The sequence below is a fragment of the Macaca thibetana genome, chromosome 20, assembly GCF_024542745.1.
Source record: "Macaca thibetana thibetana isolate TM-01 chromosome 20, ASM2454274v1, whole genome shotgun sequence".
Lineage (NCBI taxonomy): Eukaryota > Metazoa > Chordata > Mammalia > Primates > Cercopithecidae > Macaca > Macaca thibetana.
Genome location: NC_065597.1, coordinates 75,512,365 through 75,534,611, shown reverse-complemented (window position 1 = coordinate 75,534,611; position 22,247 = coordinate 75,512,365). Strand labels below are relative to the sequence as shown.

At 47.2% G+C, this 22,247-nt stretch overlaps 1 protein-coding gene across 2 annotated transcripts in view; it reads right to left on the bottom strand.

Moving 5' to 3' along the window:
* Positions 1-22,247, bottom strand: part of LUC7L (LUC7 like) — a 54,421-nt gene that overhangs the window by 6,921 nt on the left and 25,253 nt on the right. For both annotated transcript variants that reach the window (XM_050774722.1, XM_050774723.1), the window contains exons 5-7: positions 13,023-13,133; positions 10,915-11,058; positions 3,966-4,142 (exon numbers count right to left, since the gene is read on the bottom strand). In XM_050774722.1, the coding sequence (XP_050630679.1) occupies positions 3,966-4,142; positions 10,915-11,058; positions 13,023-13,133 (432 nt within the window). The remainder of the gene's footprint in view (positions 1-3,965; positions 4,143-10,914; positions 11,059-13,022; positions 13,134-22,247) is intronic.

Below are 22,247 nucleotides of genomic sequence, written 5' to 3'. Positions count from 1 at the left end.
TGTCTAAAAAAAAAAGAAAAATTAGCCAGATGTGGTGGTGCATGCCTATAGTCTCAGCTACTCAGGAGACTCAGGATGGAGGATCACTTGAGTCCAGGAGTTCCAGCTTACAGTGACAATAAGCTATCAGCTACCATCACATCACTACACTCCACCCTGGGTGCCAGAGGGAGACCCTGTCCCTGAAAACAAAATAAAAACAATCCTCTGTTGTCTAGGTTGGAGTGTAGTGGCGTGATCACAGTTCACTGCAGCCTGCAGCCTTCAGCTCCAAGGTCCAAACAATCCTCTCGCCTCAGCCTCCTGAGTAGCTGGAACTACAGGCACACACCACCATGCTTGGCTAATTTTTAAATTTTTGGTAGAGACGGTGTCTCCTTATGTTGCCCACGCTGGTCTCAAACTCCTGCATTCAATCAATTCTCCTGCCTTGGCCTCCTAAAGACTAGAATTACAGGCGTGAGCCACCACACCCAGCCTCAAGGATGGCATTTTTTTTTTTTTTTAAACTAAGGATTGGCCAGGTGCAGTGGCTCGTGGAATCCCAGCACTTTGGGAGGCCGAGGAAGGTGGATACCTCTGGGAGTACTGTAAGTGAAGCCTCCTCTAATTAGGGCATAGAACTCCTACACTCCTTATCATTAAGAGGAGCACTTCCAAATATTTTGCACTGTTACTTTAATAATTATTTATCAAAATCTATAATACAAGTTGTGTTGTTTTGGTCAACTCTATGCTGCAATGATAAAACAAGCTGTCTAACTAAGTTAATGCTTCTTAAGGTAGAAAGGAAAAACATTTCACAATATTCACATTTCTAATGCAGAGATACACATTAAGGAAATACATGACTTGCAGATATTTAAAAAAACACTACATTAGGCCAAACACTGTGGCCCACATCTGTAAACCCAGCACTTTGGGAGGCAGAGGCGGGTGGATTACCTGAGCTCAGGAGTTCGAGATCAGCCTGGGCAACATGGCGAAACCCCATCTCTACTGAAAACACGAAAATTAGCCAGGGGTGGTGGTGCATGCCTATAGTACCAGCTACTTGGGGGGCTGAGGCAGGAGAATCTCTTGAACCTGGGTGGTGGAGGTTGTAGTGAGCTGAGACTGTAACACTGCACTCCAGCCTGGGTGACAGGGCAAGACCCTGCCTCAAAAACAAACAAAAACTACAGTAAGACAAAATTCTGGGATATGAAATGAAAATATAATTTAAAGGAGAAATGGGAAAGTAACACTTCCAGCGGCCATCGCACCTGGCCAACAGCAAATTTTTAATGGTGTGGTAAATGCATACTAAATTGTGATTTATAATTCTACTGGATACATAGATACTTTTATTTTTATTTTTTTCTTTTTTAGACAGAGTCTTTCTCTGTCGCCCAGGCTGGAGTGCAGTGGCGCAATCTTGGCTCACTGCAAGCTCTACCTCCCGGGTTCACACCATTCCCCGGTCTCAGCCTCCTGAGTAGCTGGGACTACAGGCACCCACCACCACGCCCGGCTAATTTTTGTCTTTTTAGTAGAGATGGGGTTTCACCTTGTTAGCCAGGATAGTCTCAATCTCCTGACCTCGTGATCCACCCGCCTCGGCCTCCCAAACTGCTGGGATTACAGGCGTGAGCCACCGCACCCGGCCTACACTCGGCTAATTTTTTTTATTTTTAGTAGAGACAAGTTTTCACCTTGTTAGCCAGGATGGTCTCGATCTCCTGACCTCATGATCCGCCCGCCTCAGCCTCCCAAAGTCCCGGGATTACAGGCTGAGCCACCGCGCCCAGACTTTTTTTTTTTTTTTTGAGACAGAGTCTTGCTCTGTCTCCCAGGCTGGAGTGCAATGGCGCGATTCCAGCTCACTGCTACCTCCAACTCCCAGGTCAAGCGATTCTCCTGCCTCAGCCTCCCGAGTAGCTGGGATTTCAGGCACCCGCTACCACGCCCAGGTAATTTTTGTATTTTTAGTAGAGACGGGGTTTCACTATGTTGGCCAGGCTGGTCTTGAACTCCTGACCTCATGATCCACCTGCCTCGGCCTCCCAAAGTGCTGGGATTACAGGTATGAGCCACCGCGCCCAGCCTCATTTTTATGTCTTTTATACCTATAAACTTTTTTTTTGTTTGTTTGTTTGTTTTTGAGACGGAGTCTCACTCTGTCACCCAGGCTGGAGTGCAGTGGCATAATCTCGGCTCACTGCAAGCTCCGCCTCCCGGGTTTACGCCATTCTCCTGCCTCAGCCTCCCGAGTAGCTGGGACTACAGGCGCCTGCCACCTCGCCCGGCTAGTTTTTTGTACTTTTTAGTACAGACGGGGTTTCACTGTGTTGGCCAGGATGGTCTCGATCTCCTGACCTCGTGATCCGCCCTTCTCGGCCTCCCAAAGTGCTGGGATTACAGGCTTGGGCCACCGCGCCCGGCCACCTATAAACTTATAAAGAAAAATTACAACTTAAAAATGTGACAGAGTACATTGCTTTTCAAAATTCTCTCGGGAACACGGAAGCAAAATGTTTCAAGATCAGTGGCCGAGAAAAGCCTCACTGCTGCACCAGCTCCCATCACGGTCCCAGGTTCACACAATCACCTATGGAACCCTCCTCAGGTGCACCGCCCTGCCATATGCTGCCTGAGTGAGCAGCTCCTTCCTGGGGCACACAAGGCCCTCGGCCATGGTCACTGCAGCGTTCTGCAGTCAGCGACATGTCTGTCCCTCCACTACATTTTAGGTATATGGGGGGAGGCTGGCTAATTTCCCACCATCCTATTCTGAGGTCCTAATATGCGGTAAGAGGGAGCTCCATCAGTGTGAAGGAAGACAATTCAAAGCAGTGGAAGCACGTTCAACTTTTCTTCTTAGCATTTTGTACTTAAAGTTTTTAAATGTCGGCCGGGCACGGTGGCTCACGCCTGTGGCCCCAGCACTTTGGGAGGCCACGGAGGGCGGATCACGAGGTCAGGAGATCGAGACCATCCTGGCTAAAACGGTGAAACCCTGTCTCTACTAAAAATACAACAACAACAAAAATTAGCCGGGCGTGGTGGCAGCCACCTGTAGTCCCAGCTACTCAGGAGGCTGAGGCAGGAAAATGATGTGAACCTGGGAGGCGGAGTTTGCAGTGAGCCGAGATCGCACCACTGTTCTCCAGCCTGGGCAACAGAGTGAGACTCCATCTCAAAAAAAAAAAAAAAAAAAGGTTTTAAATGTCTTAGAGCCTTGAGGAAGGAACAGAGATATGGTACAATGCTACCAGAAAAATCCCATCCTCACCTTGCCCTTCTGAGATGGCTCACAGGCAAGAAGCCAGGGTATGTGACATGCTGTGTTGACCAACCACACAGATTCTTTTTCATCTCCAAACGGAAGTTATTTCAGAGGTACACAACGAGCTGTATGTACCCTGGGAATAGGCTCTGCCATTTTCTTCCCTTAACAACAGGGTCCAGAATAAATCTCCAAGGCTCCTTTGGACTTTGAGCTATCTTTGGACTTTGAGCTATCATGTCTCTTGTGTGAACCCAAGTGATGAAATCTGAGTATTTCACTATAAAACTCAAGTTCTCAGAGATCAGAACATAAGGTTTTTTGTTTTTTTTTGAGACGGAGTCTCACTCTGTCGCCCAGGGTGGAGTGCAATGGCATGATCTCGGCTTACTGCAACCTCCGCCTCCCGGGTTTAAGCAATTCTCCTGCCCCAGCCTCCTGAGTAGCTGGGATTTCAGGCGCACATCAACACGCCTAGCTAATTTTTGTATTTTTGGTAGAGACGGGGTTTCACCATGTTGGTCTGTCTGGTCTCGAACTCCTGAACTCAGGTAATCCGCCCACCTTGGCCTCCCAAAGTGCTGGGATTACAGGCATGAACCATCACGCCCAGCCAAAACATAAGGTTTTTAAAAATTAAAGAAATGTGAAGACACCCCAAGACTCCTCAGCTTTCTCCAGAAATACATGAACATACCCTCAACTGATCAAGCTTCTCTCGGATCTGAATGAACCCCAAGTGTAACTTGCCACCGAAGTGGTCTGCCAGGCGACGGTCATTGTCATGGAGACCAAGGTAGGCTGAACAGACCTCGCAGACACGCAGCTTTTGCTGCTGAAAACTGGACGCAGGCATGGAATTTCTGTATTCTTCCTGGAGAAGGAAAATGGAGAAATAAAAGTGAGATACACAGAACTGCCACCACAAATTCTATCTCCAAAATGAAAATATTTGATAAGATGACAAAGGTGACTTTTAAACAAATACTAAAAAAAAAAAAAAAAAAAACTTCAGATATTTATAACCAACTCAATTTTCACTATTTAAAAAATGCGGCCAGGCACGGTCCCAGTACTTTGCGAGGCCAAGGCGGGTGGAACACGAGGTCAAGAGATCAAGACCATCCTGGTCAACATCGTGAAACCCTGTCTCTACTAAAAACACAAAAATTAGCTGGGCATGGTGGCACATGCCTGTAGTCGCCAGCTACTCAGGAGGCTTGAGGCAGGAGAGTCACTTGATCCTGGGAAGCGGAGGTTGCAGTGCACTCCAGCCTGGCAATAGAGCGAGACTCCATCTAAAAAAAAACAAAAAACAAAAAAACAAAAAACAAAAAACTGCGCTAATAGGTGAGGCTCAGTGGCTCATGCCTGTAATCTCAGCACTCCGGGAGGCTAAGGCGGACGGATCACTTCAGGCTAGGAGTTCAAGATGAGCCTGGCCAACAAAGCAAAACCCTGTCTCTACTAAAAATACAAAAATTAGCCAGCATGGTGACAGGCACCCGTAATTCCAGCTACTGGGGAGGCTAAGGCACAAATCGCTTGAGCCTAGGAGGTGGAAATTGCAGTGAGCTGAGATCACGCCACTGCACTCCAACCTGGAGGACAGAGCAAAACTCCAAAAAGAAAAAAAAAAAATTGTATTCCAGGCCTGGTGCAGTGACTCTCGCCCATAATCTCAGCACTTTGGGAGAGTGAAGCAGGAGGATCACTTGAGCCCAGGAGTTTGAGACCACGCTGAGCAACACAGCAAGACCCAGTCTCTAAAAATAAAAAAATAATTAGCCCGATGTGGTGGCATGCACCTATAGTCCCACCTACTCAAGAGACTGATTCGGGAGGACTGCTTGAGCCCAGGGGGTCAAAGGGGCAGTGACCTGTGATTACGCCACTACACTTCAGTCTGGGCGACCCTGGATGACAGCAAGACCCTCTCTCTAATATTAAAAAAACACGTCGGGGCCGGGCGCGGTGGCTCAAGCCTGTAATCCCAGCACTTTGGGAGGCCGAGACGGGCGGATCACGAGGTCAGGAGATCGAGACCATCCTGGGTACACAGTGAAACCCCGTCTCTACTAAAAAATACAAAAACTTAGCCGGGCGAGGTGGCGGGCGCCTGTAGTCCCAGCTACTCGGGAGGCTGAGGCAGGAGAATGGCATGAACCCGGGAGGCGGAGCTTGCAGTGAGCTGAGATCCGGCCACTGCACTCCACCCTGGGTGACAGAGCGAGACTCCATCTCAAAAAAAAAAAAAAAAAAAAAAAAAACACGTCGGGCACAGTGGCTCACGCCTGTAATCCCAGCACTTTGGGAGGCCAAGGCAAGTGGATCACAAAGTCGGAGTTCAAGACCAGCCTGGCCGAGATGATGAAACCCCGTCTCTATTAAAAATACAAAAAAATTAGCCGGGCATGGTGGCTGGCACCTGCAATCCCAACTGCTTAAACCCGGGAGTTAGAGGATGCCGTGAGCTGAGATCGCACCACAGCACTCCAGCCTGGGCAACAGAGCGAGACTCTGTCTCAAAAAAAAAAAAAAGTAGACAAGGAAAGAACAAGAACTTAAATTTCCATTATTGTATGCTACATAACTTAAAAAAAAAAAAAAACTGAAGCAAAAACAATATTGTGGTACACAAATATTCATAATATTACTCTGTCCTCTTCTATAGTTTTGAAACCTTAAATGCCACCCTCTAACATCTTTCAAAATAAATTCTAAGTATGTTGAGTAAAAAAAGTAAATCCCAAAAAGTTACATACTGTATGATGCCATTTACATAACTTTTTTCTTTTTTTTTTAAGATGGAATTTCACTCTTGTCGCCCAGGCTGGAGGGCAGTGGTACGATCTTGCTCACGGCAACCTCTGCCTCCCGGCTTCAAGTGCTTCTCCTGCCTCAGCCTCCCAAGTAACGGGGATTACAGGAATGTGCCACCACGCCCAACTAATTTCTGTATTTTTGGTAGAGATGGGGTTTCACCATGTTGGCCAGGCTGGTCTTGAACTCGTGACCTCAGGTGATCCGCCTCTACAAAAATTCCAAAAATTAACCAGGCATAGTGGTGCATTCCCACACTCCCAGCTAAGCAGGAGGCTGAGGTGGGAGGGTCACTTGAGCCCAGGAGGTCGAGGCTGCAGCGAGTCATGATCGTGCCACTGAACTCCAGCCCAGGTGACAGAGTGAGACCCTGCTTAAAAAAAAGAAACAAAAAAAGTGATAAAACCCTCAATGTGGAAACCAGGAAAAGTCACCCAAAGGGCAGAAAAGAAGCTTTAAGACTACTGAACACCCCACCTGCTACTGGGATTACAAAAGACGCCAGAGGTGCCAAAACACCACAGAAATCAGTGCTGCCAGGGTCCTGCACACCCACCCAATGGCCACCAAGCCTGGCTAATTTTTGTATTTTTAGTAGAGACAGGGTTCCACCACGTTGGCCAAGCTGGTCTCGAATTTCTGACCTCAAGTGATCCACCCACATTGCCCTCTCAAAGTGCTGGGATTACAGGCATGAACCACCACATCTGGTTTGGCCCTGGATAATTTTTTTTTTTTTTTTTGAGACGGAATCTCGCTCTGTTGTCGCCCAGGCTGGAGTGCAGTGGTGTGATCTCCACTCACTGCAACCTCTCCCCTCCCAGGCGCAAGAGATCCTCCTCCCTCAGCCTCCCCAGTAGCTGGGATTATAGGTGCCTGCCACCACATCTGGTTGTTGTTTTTTATTTTTATTTTTATTTTTGAGATGGAGGCTCACTCTGTGACCCCGGCTGGAGTGCAGTGGCATGATCTCCCGTCACTGCAAGCTCTGCCTCCCGGGTTCACACCATTCTCTTGCCTCAGCCTCCTGAGCAGCTGAGACCACAGGCGCCTGCCACCATACCTGGCTAATTTTTTGTATCTTTTTTTTTTTTTTTTTAGTAGAGACGGGGTTTCACCATGTTAGCCAGGATGGTCTGAATCTCCTGACCTTGCGATCCACCTGCCTCGGCCTCCCAAAGTGCTGGGATACAGGCGTGAGCCACTGCGCCCAGCTTTTTTGAGACAGAGTCTTGCTCTGTCACCCAGGTTGGAGTGCAATGGTGTGATCTCCATTCGCCTCCCGGTTCAAGCGATTCTCCTACTTCAGTCTCCCAAGTAGCTGGGATTATAGGTGCCCGCCACCACACCTAGCTAATTTTTGTATTTTTAGTAGAAACACAGTTTCACTAAATGGCATATCGAACTCCTGACCTCAGGTGATGCACCTACCTTGGCCTCCCAAGGTGCTGAGATTACAGGCACGGCCGAATTTTTAACTTCTTTGTAAAGATGGGGTAACCCTATGTTGCCTAGGCTGGTCTCAAACTCCTGGACTCAAGCAATCCTCCTGCCTCAACCTTCCAAAGTGTTGAGATTACAGGCATGAGCCACCACAGCCACCCTCTGTAAGCTTTTACTCTGGGCAGAAGGCGGCAAAAGGGGAGTCAGCATATCACATGGCAAAAGAAGGAGAGAGAGAGAGAGGAGGACCTAGGCTCCTTTAAACAATCAGCTCTCAGGTGAACTCATTATCCCATGGAGGGCACCAGGCCATTGATGAGGGAACCACCCCCATGACCCAAACACCTCCCACTAGACCCCACCTTCAACACTGGAGGTCACATTTCAACATGAGATTTGGACGTGCCACACGTCCAAACTATATCAAGTGTTATTTTTCATCTTTTATACTGTATTTTTACTGTACCTTTTCTATGTTTACATACGCAAATATTTACCATTGTGTTGCGACTGCCTATCGTATCCAGTACACTAACAAGCTGTACAGCTGTGTAGTCCAGGAGCAACAGGCTCTACCGTACAGCCCACACGGCTACACCATCTAGGTCTGTGTGACCACACTCTATAATGTGCTCACAATGATGAAACCATGGAACGCACTTCGCAGAATATTTAATCCTTGTCATTAAGAAAGACATGACTGTACTAATATCAGAAATGAAAAACAGGACATCATTACGGATCCATGCACTTTAAAGGAATAATATAAACAACTCTTAAAAACCACAACAACAACAACTCTATGCCCACAAAAGTGATAAACTAGACGAAATGGACCAATCCCTTGAAAGACAGCCAGGGGCCTGTAATCCCAGTACTTTGGGAGGCTGAGGCAGGTGGATCACTTGAGGTCAGGAGTTTGAGACCAGCCTGACCAACACGGTGAAACCCCGTTTTCTCTACTAAAAATACAAAAATTAGCCAGGCGTGGTGGAGCATGCCTGTAATCCCAGCTACTCGGGAGGCTGAGGCAAGAGAATTGCTTGAACCCAGAAGGTGGAGGTTGCAGTCAGCCGACATCACATCACTGCGCTCTAGCCTGAGCAACAGAGCGAGAAACTGTGTAAAAAAAATAATAATAATGTTGAAAGACACAATCTGCCAAAACGTACACAAGAAGAAATAGATGATCTGAATGGATCTATATATTAATAACCTTCCAAGACAGAAAGCATCAGGTCCAGATGGGTTTACTGGTGAATTCTACCAAGGCATTAGGGAGGAAATCATGCCAATTCTCTACAATCTCTTTCAGAAAAGCAGAGAGAATATTTCCTAACTCCTTCTATGGGGACAATATTACCATAATACCAAAACCAGATAAAGGCATTACAAGAGGCCAGGCATGGTGGCTCTTGCCTCTAATCCTAGCACTTTGGGAGGCTGAGGTGTGCAGATCGCTTTAGCCCAGCAATTTGAGACCAGCCTTGACAACATGGCGAAATCCCGTCTCTCCAAAAAATACAAAAAATTAGCTGTGCTTTGTGGCACACGCCTTCAGTCCTAGCTACTTGAAAGGCTGAGGTGGGAGGATCAAATGAGTCCAGGAGATCAAGCCTGCAATGAGCCAAGATTGTGCCACTGCACTCCAGCCTGGGTGAGAAAGACAGACCATCTCGGGGAGGCGGAGGGGGAAAGGGAGGCCTGTGGCATGCACCTGTAGTCCTAGCTATTTGAAGAGATGAAGCGGGAGAATCAAATGAGCCCAGGAGATCAAGGCTGCAGTGAGCCAAGATTGCGCCACTGCACTCAGACTGGGTGAGAAAGTGAGACCATCTCGGGGCAGGGGGGGGGGGGGGGGCCGGGCGCGGTGGCTCACGCCTGTACTCCCAGCACTTTGGCGGGCGGATCATGAGGTCAGGAGATGAAAGCCATCCTCGCTAACCCGGTTAAATCCTATCTCTACTAATAACACAAAAAATTAGCCAGGCACGGTGGCAAGCACCTATAGTCCCAGCTACTTGGGAGGCTGAGGCAGGAGAATCGCCTGAACCCAGGAGGCGGAGGTAGCAGTGAGCCAAGATCACACCACTGCACTCCAGCCTGGCCGCATGAATGAGACTCCATCTCAAAAAAACACAAAAACAAAAACCAAAAAACAAATTACTATTTATACCAGCACCCCAAAGAGTGAAATACTTAGGAAGAAATCTAACAAAGTATGTATAAGATCTTCACTATGAGGAAAATTACAAGACTCATAAAAGGTAGCAAATGGCCTGGAAAAGTGGCTCACGCCTGTGATTCCAGCACTTTGGGAGGCCGAGGCAGATGGATCACCTGAGGTCAGAAGTTCGAGACCAGCTTGGCCAACATGGTGAAACCTCATCTCTACTAAAAATGCCAAAAAAAAAAAAAAATTAGCCATGGGCCTGGCGTGGTGGCTCACTCCTGCAATCCGAGCAGTTTGGGAGGCCGAGGCAGGTGGATCACAACGTCAAGAGATTGAGACCATCCTGGCTAACACGGTGAAACCCCGTCTCTACTAAAAATACAAAAATATTAGCCAGGCGTGGTGGTGGGCACCTGTAGTCCCAGCTACTCGGGAGACTGAGGCAGGAGAATGGTGTGAACTCGGGAGGTGGAGCTTGCAGTGAGCCGAGATCGCGCCACTGTACTCCAGCCTGGGTGACGGAACGAGACTCCGCCTCTAAATAAATAAATAAATAAATAAATAGAAAAAGAAAAAAAAAAGATACATGCAAACGTTTACAGACCATACATGACACCATTCGCCATAGCCTACAGACTTTGGGTGATAATGACAAGTCAATGTAGACTCACTAACTGTGGGCAGATGCTGGGAATGGAGGAGGCTGTCTAAGGAAGGGATACATGGAGAATCTCTGTACTTTCCTCTCAATTTAGCCATGAAGCTAAAACTGCTTGAAAAAACAAAGTTTATAATTTTTCTTTTTTTTTTGAGACGGAGTCTCGCTCTGTCGCCCAGGCTGGAGTGCAGTGGTGCAATCTCAACTCACTGCAAGCTCCACCTCCCCGGTTCACACTATTCTCCTGCCTCAGCCTCCCGGGCAGCTGGGACTACAGGCACCCGCCACCACACCTGGCTAATTTTTTTGTATTTTTAGTAGAGACGGGGTTTCACCACGTTAGCCAGGATGGTCTTGATCTCCTGACCTCGTGATCCACCCGCCTCGGCCTCCCAGAGTGCTGGGATTACAGGCATGAGCCACTGTGCCCGGCCCAAAGTTTACAAATTTTTTTAAAAATGCAAGCAAGCATGGGCTAAATTAATTTAAATAGTCATCTCTGCCAAATTACTGAGATTTCTCTTTCCCTAAGACATTTCTCTCACCAACCTCAGCTTCTTTTTTCTTCGCACGAACTTTTTCCACCTCCATAAGAATCTTCTGGGATTCATCCACATTACCTTCAGCCCCCAGCTGTTCGGCTTTAGCAAGGAGTTTTCCTATTTCTTCATTTAACTCATGTACTTTTTCTGCCTGTGAGGAGAATAACGAGGTTATCAGACATCTAAAACTGAAAGTGAATGCAAAGACAACAAGGGTTTCTCCTGCTCCATTTCCAGTCTGTTCTACTGAAAATACATGGAAGAGCTAAAGATCCACACTTAACAATGAAGGCATCCTTACTGCCAGCATTGAGACTAACCACAAACGAATCCTGTGTGCTGTGTTCCAATGAAACCAGGAGCACCTTTGTCACTTCCAACATGGTTCCAAGGATCACTATAGATTGGTCATTGTCTAGGCTGTCTCTCTTTATGACTTTTTCTTCAGGGTATGGCTAATAAAATGTCTAGGTTTCAGTGCACAGATTTAAGCTATAAGCAAAATACCTAATTACTAGGATTTACCTTCTGAAACAAAACAGCACCTTTGGTCAAATTAGCAATTGCATAAATCCTAAGCAATGCTTTTACAACACTGAAAAGAAAAAGCAAGGAGAGACTCAGTTCCACTGAAGAGAAAAACAGAAGAGTGATCTAACTGGCACTCAACCTAACTACATATAAATCTACCTCCTTTTTCATTCTATGACATGGATGTACCACAGTATGACCATTTCCTTTCCAGTTCTTTCCAGATTTATGTGAAGATATTAAAGTTTAAAACAACATGCAGAGGCCGGGCATGCTGGCTCACACCTGTAAACCCAGCACTTCGGGAGGACAAAGTGGGAGGATCGCTTAAGCCCAAGAGTTCCAGACCAGCCTGGGCAACAGACACTCCATCTCTATTTAAAAAAAAATAAAATAAACATGGCTGGGCGCAGTGGCTCAAGCCTGTAATCCCAGCACTTTGAGAAAATGAGGCGGGCAGATCACGAGGTCAGTCAGGAGATAGAAACCATTCCGGCTAACACGGTGAAACCCTGTCTCTACTAAAAATACAAAAAATTAGCCGGGCGTGGTGGCAGGCGCCTGTAGTCCCAGCTACTTGGGGTGCTAAGGCAGGAGAATGGCATAAACCTGGGAGGCGGAGCTTGTAGTGAGCCAAGATGGTGACACTGCACTCTAGCCTGGGCGACAGAGCAAGACTGTATCAAAAAAAAAAAAAAAAAAAAAGAAACCCACAATGTTTTTTTTTTTTGAGGCAGGTTCTCACTCTGTCATCCAGGTTGGAGTAAAGTAGCATGATCATACCTCATTGCAGCCTCAATCTCCCCAAGCTGAAGTGATCCTCCCACCTCAATCTCCTGAGTAACTGGGATACGCATGTGCACCACCAAGCCTGACTAATATATGTATTTTTTGTAGAGATGGAGTTTCTTCATGTTGTCTAGGCTGGTCTAAAACTCCTGGGCTCAAGCGATCTGCCCCAACCTTGGTCTCCCAAAGCGCTGGGACTACAAGCGTGAGCCACCAAACTCAGCGAAGAATACATTAAAATAAAAATAATAATAATAAACCACGTATAGAGGACAAAAATGGACAGAATAAAGACAGAGGTAGTAACTCCTGAGGGATGAGAATTCGACGACACATGAATGCTTGACCACAGCCCTCTATCCGTAACTGGAATAAGGCAGAGAGTACTGTCCACACAATCGGTGCTGAGGGTGAGTTAACAGCTATTGACAAGGCCAGGCGCAGTGGCTCATGCCTGTAATCCCAGCACTTTGGGAGGCTGAGGCGGGCGGATCATGAAGTCAGCAGATCGAGACCATTCTAGCTAACACGGTGAAACCTCATCTCTACTATAAATACAAAAAATTAGCCGGGCGTGATGGCGGGTGCCTGTAGTTCCAGCTACTCAGGAGGCTGAGGCAAGAGAAGGGCGTGAATCCAGGAAGCAGAGCTTGCAGTGAGCCAAGACTGCAGCACTGCACTCCAGCCTGGGTGACAGAGTGAGACTCCATCTCAAAAAAAAAAAAAAAAAAAAAAAGCTATTGAAAAGCCAGTATTTGCAAGAACATACCAGGTAGTGAAGCCACCCAAGCATACCTTTGCAGAAACTTCCGCACTGATTTCTTCCTGTGTTTCTGCCAGCCGTTTCTTGGCGAGCTCAGTTCTCCGATCACATTCCGCAATAAAGGACTCCAAGTGATCCATTGCCTAGCATTGGAAAAGCAGAGAGCTATAATCAATTATGTGTAAAGCATAAAGTCTTAGAACCCATTTACTTGATAGGAAATACACTCCTAGGTTCATTTTTTTAAAGCCTGTGGATTCACTGGGAAGATCTTAAACTACACTACCACTAACACATTCATAATTGCATTAAATCAAGGGGATCTGTTAAACAGAATGATTGTTTGGAAGCATGGTCTTCTCATTGGATTTATTCATTTCCAAAATTTGTAACAGGATTCCAACCCTCAATAACATTACAAAGAAATTCTGAGGAAAATTAAAACACTTGGAGCAATTCACGGAGTTCTCGGAGGGAAAGAAAAGGCTGAGCCTAGACTCGTGCTGGAGGCCCTCTTCTGGGGAGTTGTGAGAGATGCATATGATGTACTCACTGGTCTTTGTGAGCCACGTAAATATTATTCCCTCATGTTCTGAGGGTAGGGTCCCCCCTTTCACCTCAAAAACAAAACAATAGAACAAATATTACTGAGAGCTATGAATACATTTCGTTATTGCCTACTGTCTAAAGTAGTAGGAAAAACTGGTTGCTATTTACCCAAACAGATAAAGGAAAAGAAACTCTAGACGTCTAATTGCTTACTCTGAAAAGGGTTGGTGGGAAACATTAAGACAACTATCATATGCTAACGTTAATTCACCATAACTAGGCAAAGGCTAACGTAATTTCGGATAAAAATACAGACAGGACCGGCCGCAGTGGCTCATGCCTGTAATCCCAGCACTTTGGGAGGCCAAGGCGGGCAGTTCATCTGAGGTTAGCAGTACGAGACCCGACTGGCCAACATGGTCTCTAATAAAAATACAAAAATTAGCCGGGCGTGGTGGTGGGTGCCTGTAGTCCCAGCTACTCGGGAGGCTGAAGCAGGAGAATCACTTGAGCCCAGGAGGCAGAAGTTGCAGTGAGCCGAGACCGTACCACTGCACTCCAGCCTAGGCAACAGAGCAAGACTCCGTATCAAAAAAAAAAAAACAACACTTTGGGAGGCCGAGACGGGCAGATTACAAGGTCAGGAGATCAAGACCATCCTGGCTAACACGGTGAAACCCCGTCTCTACTAAAAAATACAAAAAACTAGGCCGGGCGCGGTGGCTCAAGCCTGTAATCCCAGCACTTTGGGAGGCCAAGGCGGGTGGATCACGAGGTCAGGAGATCAAGACCATCCTGGCTAACATGGTGAAACCCCGTCTCTACTAAAAATACAAAAAAAAACTAGCCGGGCGTGGTGGCGGGCGCCTGTAGTCCCAGCTACTCGGAGGCTGAGGCAGGAGAATGGTGTGAACCTGGGAGGCGGAGCTTGCAGTGAGCCGAGATCGCGCCACTGCACTCCAGCCTGGGTGACACAGCGCGAGACTCCGTCTCAAAAAAAAAAAAAAAAAAAAAAAAAAATACAAAAAACTAGCCGGGTGAGGTGGCAGGCGCCTGTAGTCCCACCTACTCGGGAGGCTGAGGCAGGAGAATGGCATAAACTCGGAAGGCGGAGCTTCGGCCACTGCACTCCAGCCTGGGTGACAGAGCGAGACTGCATCTCAAAAAAAAAAAAAAGAGAAAGAAAAAAAGCAGGGCCCAGTGCCTCACACCTGTAATCCCAACACTTTGGGAGGCTGAGATGGGAGGATCATGAGGTCAGGTCAGAGACCAAACTTGCCAATATGGTGACGCCCCATCTCTACTAAAAATAAAAAAATTAGCTGGGCATGGTGGCACGCACTTGTAGTCCCAGCTACTCGGGAGGCTGAGGCAGAAGAATCGCTAGAACCTGGGAGGCAGAGGTTATAGTAAGCTGAGATGGCAGCACTGTACTCTAGCCTGGGCAACAGAGCAAGGCTCCATCTCAAAAAAAAAAAAAAAAAAAAATACAGACACGGTATCACTTTTCCAACTGTCAGCCAGTGACCAATAGTAAGAAATACTAACATTACACCATAAGTCAGCCTGCTAACGTCAGCATCATGTTAAACATAAATAAGCTTGTTTTGCAATGATGACACGTTTAGATAGCACGATCTTTTACCAAAAACAAAATTTTAGGTGGAGATGAGAAGGCAGATGACAGGAAAACACTAAGGGGTGATAATCCATGTCACTGCTCCTAAAACGGATAGGAGAGAGTAAGTCAGCTGTAATAAACCGCTCCACAATGGATCACACGGACACAGGAGAAGATTATGATCTTCTCTAGAAATCTTAAATATTTTTTTCAAAAAAATGCATACTTGGGAGTAGGTCAAGATAGGGAAGAAGCTCCAAGTCTCCTGGTGCCCAATCTCCCAAGAGGCTGAAAAAAAGACAAGCAGCACCACTGATGAAGGCTGACTCCCAGATATCACTCCATAATTTTGGAATTCAAAAACTGCCTCTTGGCCAGGCACAGTAGCTCACGCCTGTAATCCCAGCACTTTGGGAGGCCAAGGCGGGTGAATCACATGAGGTCAGGAGTTCAAGACCAGCCTGGCCAACACGGTGAAACCCTGTCTCTACTAAAAATACAAAATTAGCCATGAGTGGTGGTGCATGCTTGTAATCCCAGCTACTTGGGAGGCTGAGGCAGGAGAATCGCTTGAACCCGGGAAGCAAAGGCTATAGTGAGCCGAGATTGTGCCACTGCACTCCAACCTGGGCAACAAGAGTGAGATTCCCTCTCAAAAAAATAAATAAACTGCCTCTTGTTGGTCACCCAGATACTCTGTGGTAAACATTTCAGTATGTTCAAATCAAAGAATCAGGAAATCATATGATCTGGCATTTGACTGCTTCTATGCACCTGCACACTGAACTTCCTGGAAAGATGAAGAGCTGGCTGGAGCTCATCAGGATCCAAGTACTAAGGAGCTGACAAGGGTCACTGTGCCTTCTCTTCCGTGCTTACTTCGGACAACAGCCCCTAACAGACCAGTCTGAGATGCCCCAGGTTCACCCACACAGTGGCTCTCTACAGTCTGCCCAAGCGGAGCAATCAATCACCCACCTGAGAAAGACTCAGGGATTCACTCGAGGGGTCAAATGGGAACTAGGCACCTGACAACTCTCCCAATACCTTAACCAATCAAAGCAATTACCTGCACCTTAAGCAGAATCCCAGCACAGCAGACAGGTGTCCCTGTGGCTATGGACTCGGATGTCTGACAACCTAAAAACTAAATGGTAGGCCCGGCACAGTGGCTCACGCCTGTAATCCCAACACTCTGGGAGTGTGAGACCAGCCTGGCCAATATGGTGAAACCCCATCTCTTCTAAAAATACAAAAAAATTAGCTGGGCGTGGTGGTGGGCGCCTGTAATTCCAGCTACTCGGGAGGCTGAGGCAGGAGAATCGTTTGAACCTGGAAGGTGGAGGTTGCAGTGAGCCACTGTACTCCAGCCTGGGCAACAGAGAAAGACTCTGACTCAAACAAAAAAAAACAACTAAATGGTAAACTTCACAACAGAGAACAAGCCGACCAAGAATTGCCAAGTTCTTTAAAAGGTGGCTTTCTGTTCTACTGTCCTCTCCCTTCAAAGTATTCCTCAACTTTAGCCTGTCTCTTAAAAAAGCAGATTTAAATGATTAAAAAAAGACATTCAATTGCAAAAACTCTCCTGCCTCAGCCTCCCGGGCAGCTGGGACTACAGGCACCCGCCACCTCGCCCAGCTAGTTTTTTTGTATTTTTTTAGTAGAGACGGGGTTTCACCGTGTTAGCCAGGATGGTCTCGATCTCCTGACCTCGTGAGCCGCCCGTCTCGGCCATCTGTAACTTTTTCAGACCTTAATTAAATATGATTAATATTCCTGTTTGACAGTTTACAAGTTGAGAAACGGTTTATTTATCAACTACTTTGTAACAAATACAGCATACATCCTTTCCTAGGCAACTTCTGGATAAAACAAATCAAGGCCTGGGTCTGTTGTGGTCAGCCTGAGGCTGAATCAGGCTAGAAGGAGTCAATGATGAGCAGAGGGAGCGTATCTTCTCCCAGGAAAAACAACTGAGTTCTGGGAGGATCCCGGGTAGAAATGTGCCAGGAGTTCCATCCATCAAGCTTAAGGTGATGGTCCAGGCAGAAAATAAAGGCTCACAATTGTCTTTTTTGGAAGGTAAGGGGGAGACACAGTCTCACCTTGTCACCCAGGCTGGAGTGTAGTGGTACCATCTGAGCCCACTGCAACCTCTGCCTCAGCCTCCCAAGTAGCTGGGATTGCAGGCGCACGCCACCACACCCAGCTAATTTTATTTTTGTATTTTTATTAGAGATGGGTAATCACCATGTTGGTCAGACTGGTCTTGAACTCCTGACCTCAGGCAATCGGCCCGCCACGGCCTCCCAACGTGCTGAGATTACAGGCATGAGCCACCGCACCCGGCCAGAAATCTTTTTTTTTTTTTTTTTTTTTTTTTGAGACCTAGTCTCGCACTGTTTCCTGGACTGGAGTGCAGTGGCGCAATCATCTTGGCTCACTGCAACCTCTGCCTCCCGAGTTCAAGCGATTTTCCTGCCTCACCCTCCAAAGCAGCTGGGACTACAGATGACACCATCATGCCTGGCTAATGTTTTCTATTTTTAGTAGAGATGGGGTTTCACTATCTTGGCCAGGAAGGTCTCCATCTCCTGACCTTGTGATCCGCCCACCTCAGCCTCCCAAAGTGCTGGGATTACAGGCGTGAGCCACTGCACCTGCCTTGAGTTGAAATTTTTTTTTTTTTTTTTGAGATGGAGTCTCTCTCTGTCACCCAGGCTGGAGTGCAGTGGTGCAACCTTGGCTTACTGCAAGCTCTGCCTCCCTGGTTCATGCCATTCTCCTGCTTCAGCCTCCCGAGTAGCTGGGATTACAGGCGTGTGCCACTGCGCCCAGCTGAGTTGAAATCTTTATAGCTTTGTATTTTGTGTCTGTGTTTTGTGTTCTCATAAGCAATTTTTTTATTTTGAATCGGAGTCTCGCTCTGTTGCCCAGGCTAGAGCGCAATGGCACGATCTCAGCTCACTGCAACCTCCGCCTCCTGGGTTCAAGCTATTCTCCTGCCTCAGCTTCCTGAGAAGCTGGGATTACAGGCACGCGCCACCACACCTAGCTAATTTTCGTATTTTTAGTAGAGACACTGTTTCACCACGTTGGTCAGGCTGGTATCCTGACCTCATGATCCACCTGCCTCAGCCTCCCAAAGTGCTAGGATTACAGGTGTGAGCCATTGCGCCCTGCCTATCATAAGCAATTGAAGTCATTAGATAAGTTTCACAAACATTAGTATGAAGAGCAGAGTCTATCATATAGGTTCATTATAATTTACTCTTTCATTTCTCTTCTTGGGCATTTATCTTGGATCCAAATTTCAATCTCATAAACAATTTTGTCATAAATATCATTTATTCATTGATTTATTTATCTGAGACAGACTCTTGCTCTGTTGTCCAGGCTGGGGCACAGTGAGTGGTGCAATCACAGCTCACTTCAGCCTTGATCTTCTGGACTCAACTGATCCTCCAACCTCAGCCCCTCGAGTAGCTGGGACTACAATTGCAGGCCACCTTGTCTGGCTAATTTTTTTGGTATGAGACAGGGTTTGTCATGTTGACCAGGTTAGTCTCCAACTGGGCTCATGCAACCCACTCGCCCCAGTCTCCCAAAGCACTGGGATTACAGGTATGGATCACTGTACCTGGCCCACAAACATCTTTACCATATCTGTGTTTGTACGTATTTTCAATTACTTTCTTGGGATAGAGATTTGTAGAAATAAGTCACAAGGCAGAGGTACTTTTAGGCCAGGCTTGGTGGCTTGTGACTGTAATCCCAGAACTTAGAAGACTGAAGTAGGAGAATAGCTTGAGGCCAGGAGTTGGAGGCTACCATGAGCTATGATCATGCCATTGCAATCCAGCCTGGGCAGAACAAGATCTTATCTCAATAGTTGTATTACATCTTTTTTTCCCCCTTAAAATAAGTTATAATAAACATCTTTTCTCTGCATTCATTTTCACATATCCTTAAGATACATTTCCAACAGTGGAATTCTGGAACAAAATGTTTAAAACACCAACAGTAGGCCAGGTGCAGTGGATCACTCCTATAATCCCAACACTTTGGGAAGCTGAGGCGGGCGAATCATGAGGTCAGGAGCTAGAGACCATCCTGGCTAACACGGTGGAACCCTGTGTACTGAAAATACAAAAAACTGGGCCTGGCACGGTGGCTCACGCCTGTAATCCCAGCACTTTGGGAGGCCAATGCGGATGGATCACAAGGTCAGGAGTTTGAGACCAGCCTGACCAGCATGGTAAAACCCTGTCTCTACTGAAAACACAAAAAATTAGCCGGGCATGGTGGCGCATACCTGTAATCCCAGCTACTTGGGAGGCTGAGGTAGGACAGTTACTAGAACCCGGCAGGCGGAGGTTGCAGTGAGCTGAGATCATTGCACCATTGCACTCCAGCCTGGGCGACAAAAGCGAAACTCCATCTCAAAAAAAAAAAAGAAAATACAAAAAATTGGCTGGGTGTGGTGACATGCACCTGCAGTCCCAGCTACTCATGAGGCTGAGGCAGGAAAATCTCTTGAACTGGGGAGGCAGAGGTTGCAGTGAGCCAAGATCATGCCACTGTACTCCAGTTTGGGCGACACAGTGAGACACTGTCTCAAAAAAACAATCAAAACAAAACAAAACAAAAACACCAGCAGTGCCTTGACAGATCACTGTCCCACAACACTGCTGCTCCACCACACCCAGCTTAATTTTTAATTTTTTTTTCCTAGAAACATGTTCTTCAGGCTAAATTCCTGGACTCAAGTGATCCTTCGATTTCGGCCTTCAAAAGTGACGGGATTACAAGCAGGAGCCACCTTGCCTGCCCAGCCCGGTTTACTCTCTCCCAACCTCAGGTGATCTGCCTGCCTCAGCCACCCAAAGTGCTTGGGTAACAGGCGTGAGCCACCATGCCCGGCCCTGGTTTACTCTTTTTTTTTTTTTTTTTTTTGAGACGGAGTCTCGCTCTGTCGCCCAGGCTAGAGTGCAGTGGCGGGATCTCGGCTCACTGCAAGCTCCGCCTCCTGGGTTCCCGCCATTCTCCTGCCTCAGCCTCCTGAGTAGCTGGGATTACAGGTTTACTCTTAATTCTTTGAGGGAAGAGGACCTTTTCCTTTTCCACATGTTCATAAACACTCCCTATCAAATTGTTTATTTTTTTTTTTTTGAGACGGAGTCTTGCTCTGTCGCCCAGGCTGGGGTGCAGTGGCCGGATCTCAGCTCACTGCAAGCTCCACCTCCCGGGTTTACGCCATTCCCCTGCCTCAGCCTCCTGAGTAGCTGGGACTACAGGCGCCCGCCACCTCGCCCAGCTAGTTTTTTGTATTTTTTAGTAGAGATGGGGTTTCACCGTGTTAGCCAGGATGGTCTCGATCTCCTGACCTCGTGATCCACCCGTCTCGGCCTCCCAAAGTGCTGGGATTACAGGCTTGAGCCACCGCGCCCGGCCTCAAATTGTTTATTTTATTTTATTTTTTTGAGACAGAGTCTCGCTCTGTTGTCTAGGCTGAAGTGCAGTTGCACAATTTAAGCTCACTACAACCTCTGCCTCTTGGGTTCAAGTGATTCTCCTGCCTCAGCCTCCCAAGTAGCTGGGACTACAAGTGCCCGCCACCATGCCTGGCTGATTTTTGTATTTTCAGTAAACACGGTTTTGTATCATATTGGCCAGGCTGGTCTTGAACTCCTGACCTTGTGATCTGCCCGCCTCGACTTCCCAAAGTGCTGAGATTACAGGCGTGAGCCACCGTGACTGACCTAAATATTTTAATATGAGCCCCCTGAAAGGTCAAAAATCACTTTTAGGGAGTGGGAGATGGCGGCAGTTTTCAGGGAGTAACTCTTGTATATTGTACATTTTCACGTAGTACAAAAAGGTCACTGATCTGTTCTAGCCCTCTAACCTACTCTCTCAAGGCGAGAATGTTCACAATCTCTTAGGTTGCTCTAAAACTTCTCTGCACACATAAACAGGTCAACAAGTATACGGCACCCTCCCTTTTAAAAAAAACACCCCATGGCTGGTGCAGTGGCTGACTCCTGTAATCCCAGCATTTTGGGAGGCAGAGGCGGGTGGATCACTTGAGGTCAGGAGTTCAAGACCATCCCGGCTAACATGGTGAAACTCCATTTCTTCTAAAAATACAAAAATTAGCTGGGCGTGGTAGCTCATGCCTGAGGCAGGAGAATCACTTGAACCTGGGAGGCAGAGGTTACAGTGACCTGAGATCACACCACTGCACTCCAGTCTGGGTGACAAAAAAAGACTCCATCTCAAGACAAACAAACAAACAAACAAACAAACAAAACAAAACCACCCCCAAGAAAACATCACATCACATTTTGCTTTGCTTTTCCTCTTAACTAACCTACCTCGGAGATAAGCTCCCATCAGCACTAACCTACCTCAGTCCCTTTTCTCAGCTACGTGTCCTTCCACTGTAAGAAAAGGCTATGATTTGACCAGCTCCTCACAGAAGTTTCAGTTCCTGCCTTCTGAGGTTATAATGGTGCATGAATATTCGACAGCAAATTTATCTTCGTGCATATGCAAGTGTACCAAATACCCTCTCAGAACTGGCAATGCTGAGATGTGCTTTTATTGATTGATCGACTGATTGACTGAGACAGGATCTCACTCTGTCGCCCAGGCTGTAGTGCTGTGATGACAGCTCAATGCAGCCTCGACTTCCCAGGCTCCAGCAATCCTCCTACCTAAACCTCCCAAATAGCTGGGACTACAGGCACATGCCACCACGCCTAGCGAACTCTGGCATTTTTTTGTAGAGACGGGATTTCCCCATGTTGCCCAGGCTGGTCTTGAACTCCTGGGCTCAAATAATCCGTCTGCCTCAGCCTCCGAAAGTGTTGGGATTACAGGTGTGAGCCACCACGCCTGGCCAAGGCTACTATTTTTTTTCTTTTTTTTTTTGAGACGGAGTCTCGCTCTGTCGCCCAGGCTGGAGTGCAGTGGCGCGATCTCGGCTCACTGCAAGCTCCGCCTCCCGGGTTCACGCCATTCTCCTGCCTCAGCCTCCCGAGTAGCTGGGACTACAGGCGCCCACAACCGCGCCCGGCTA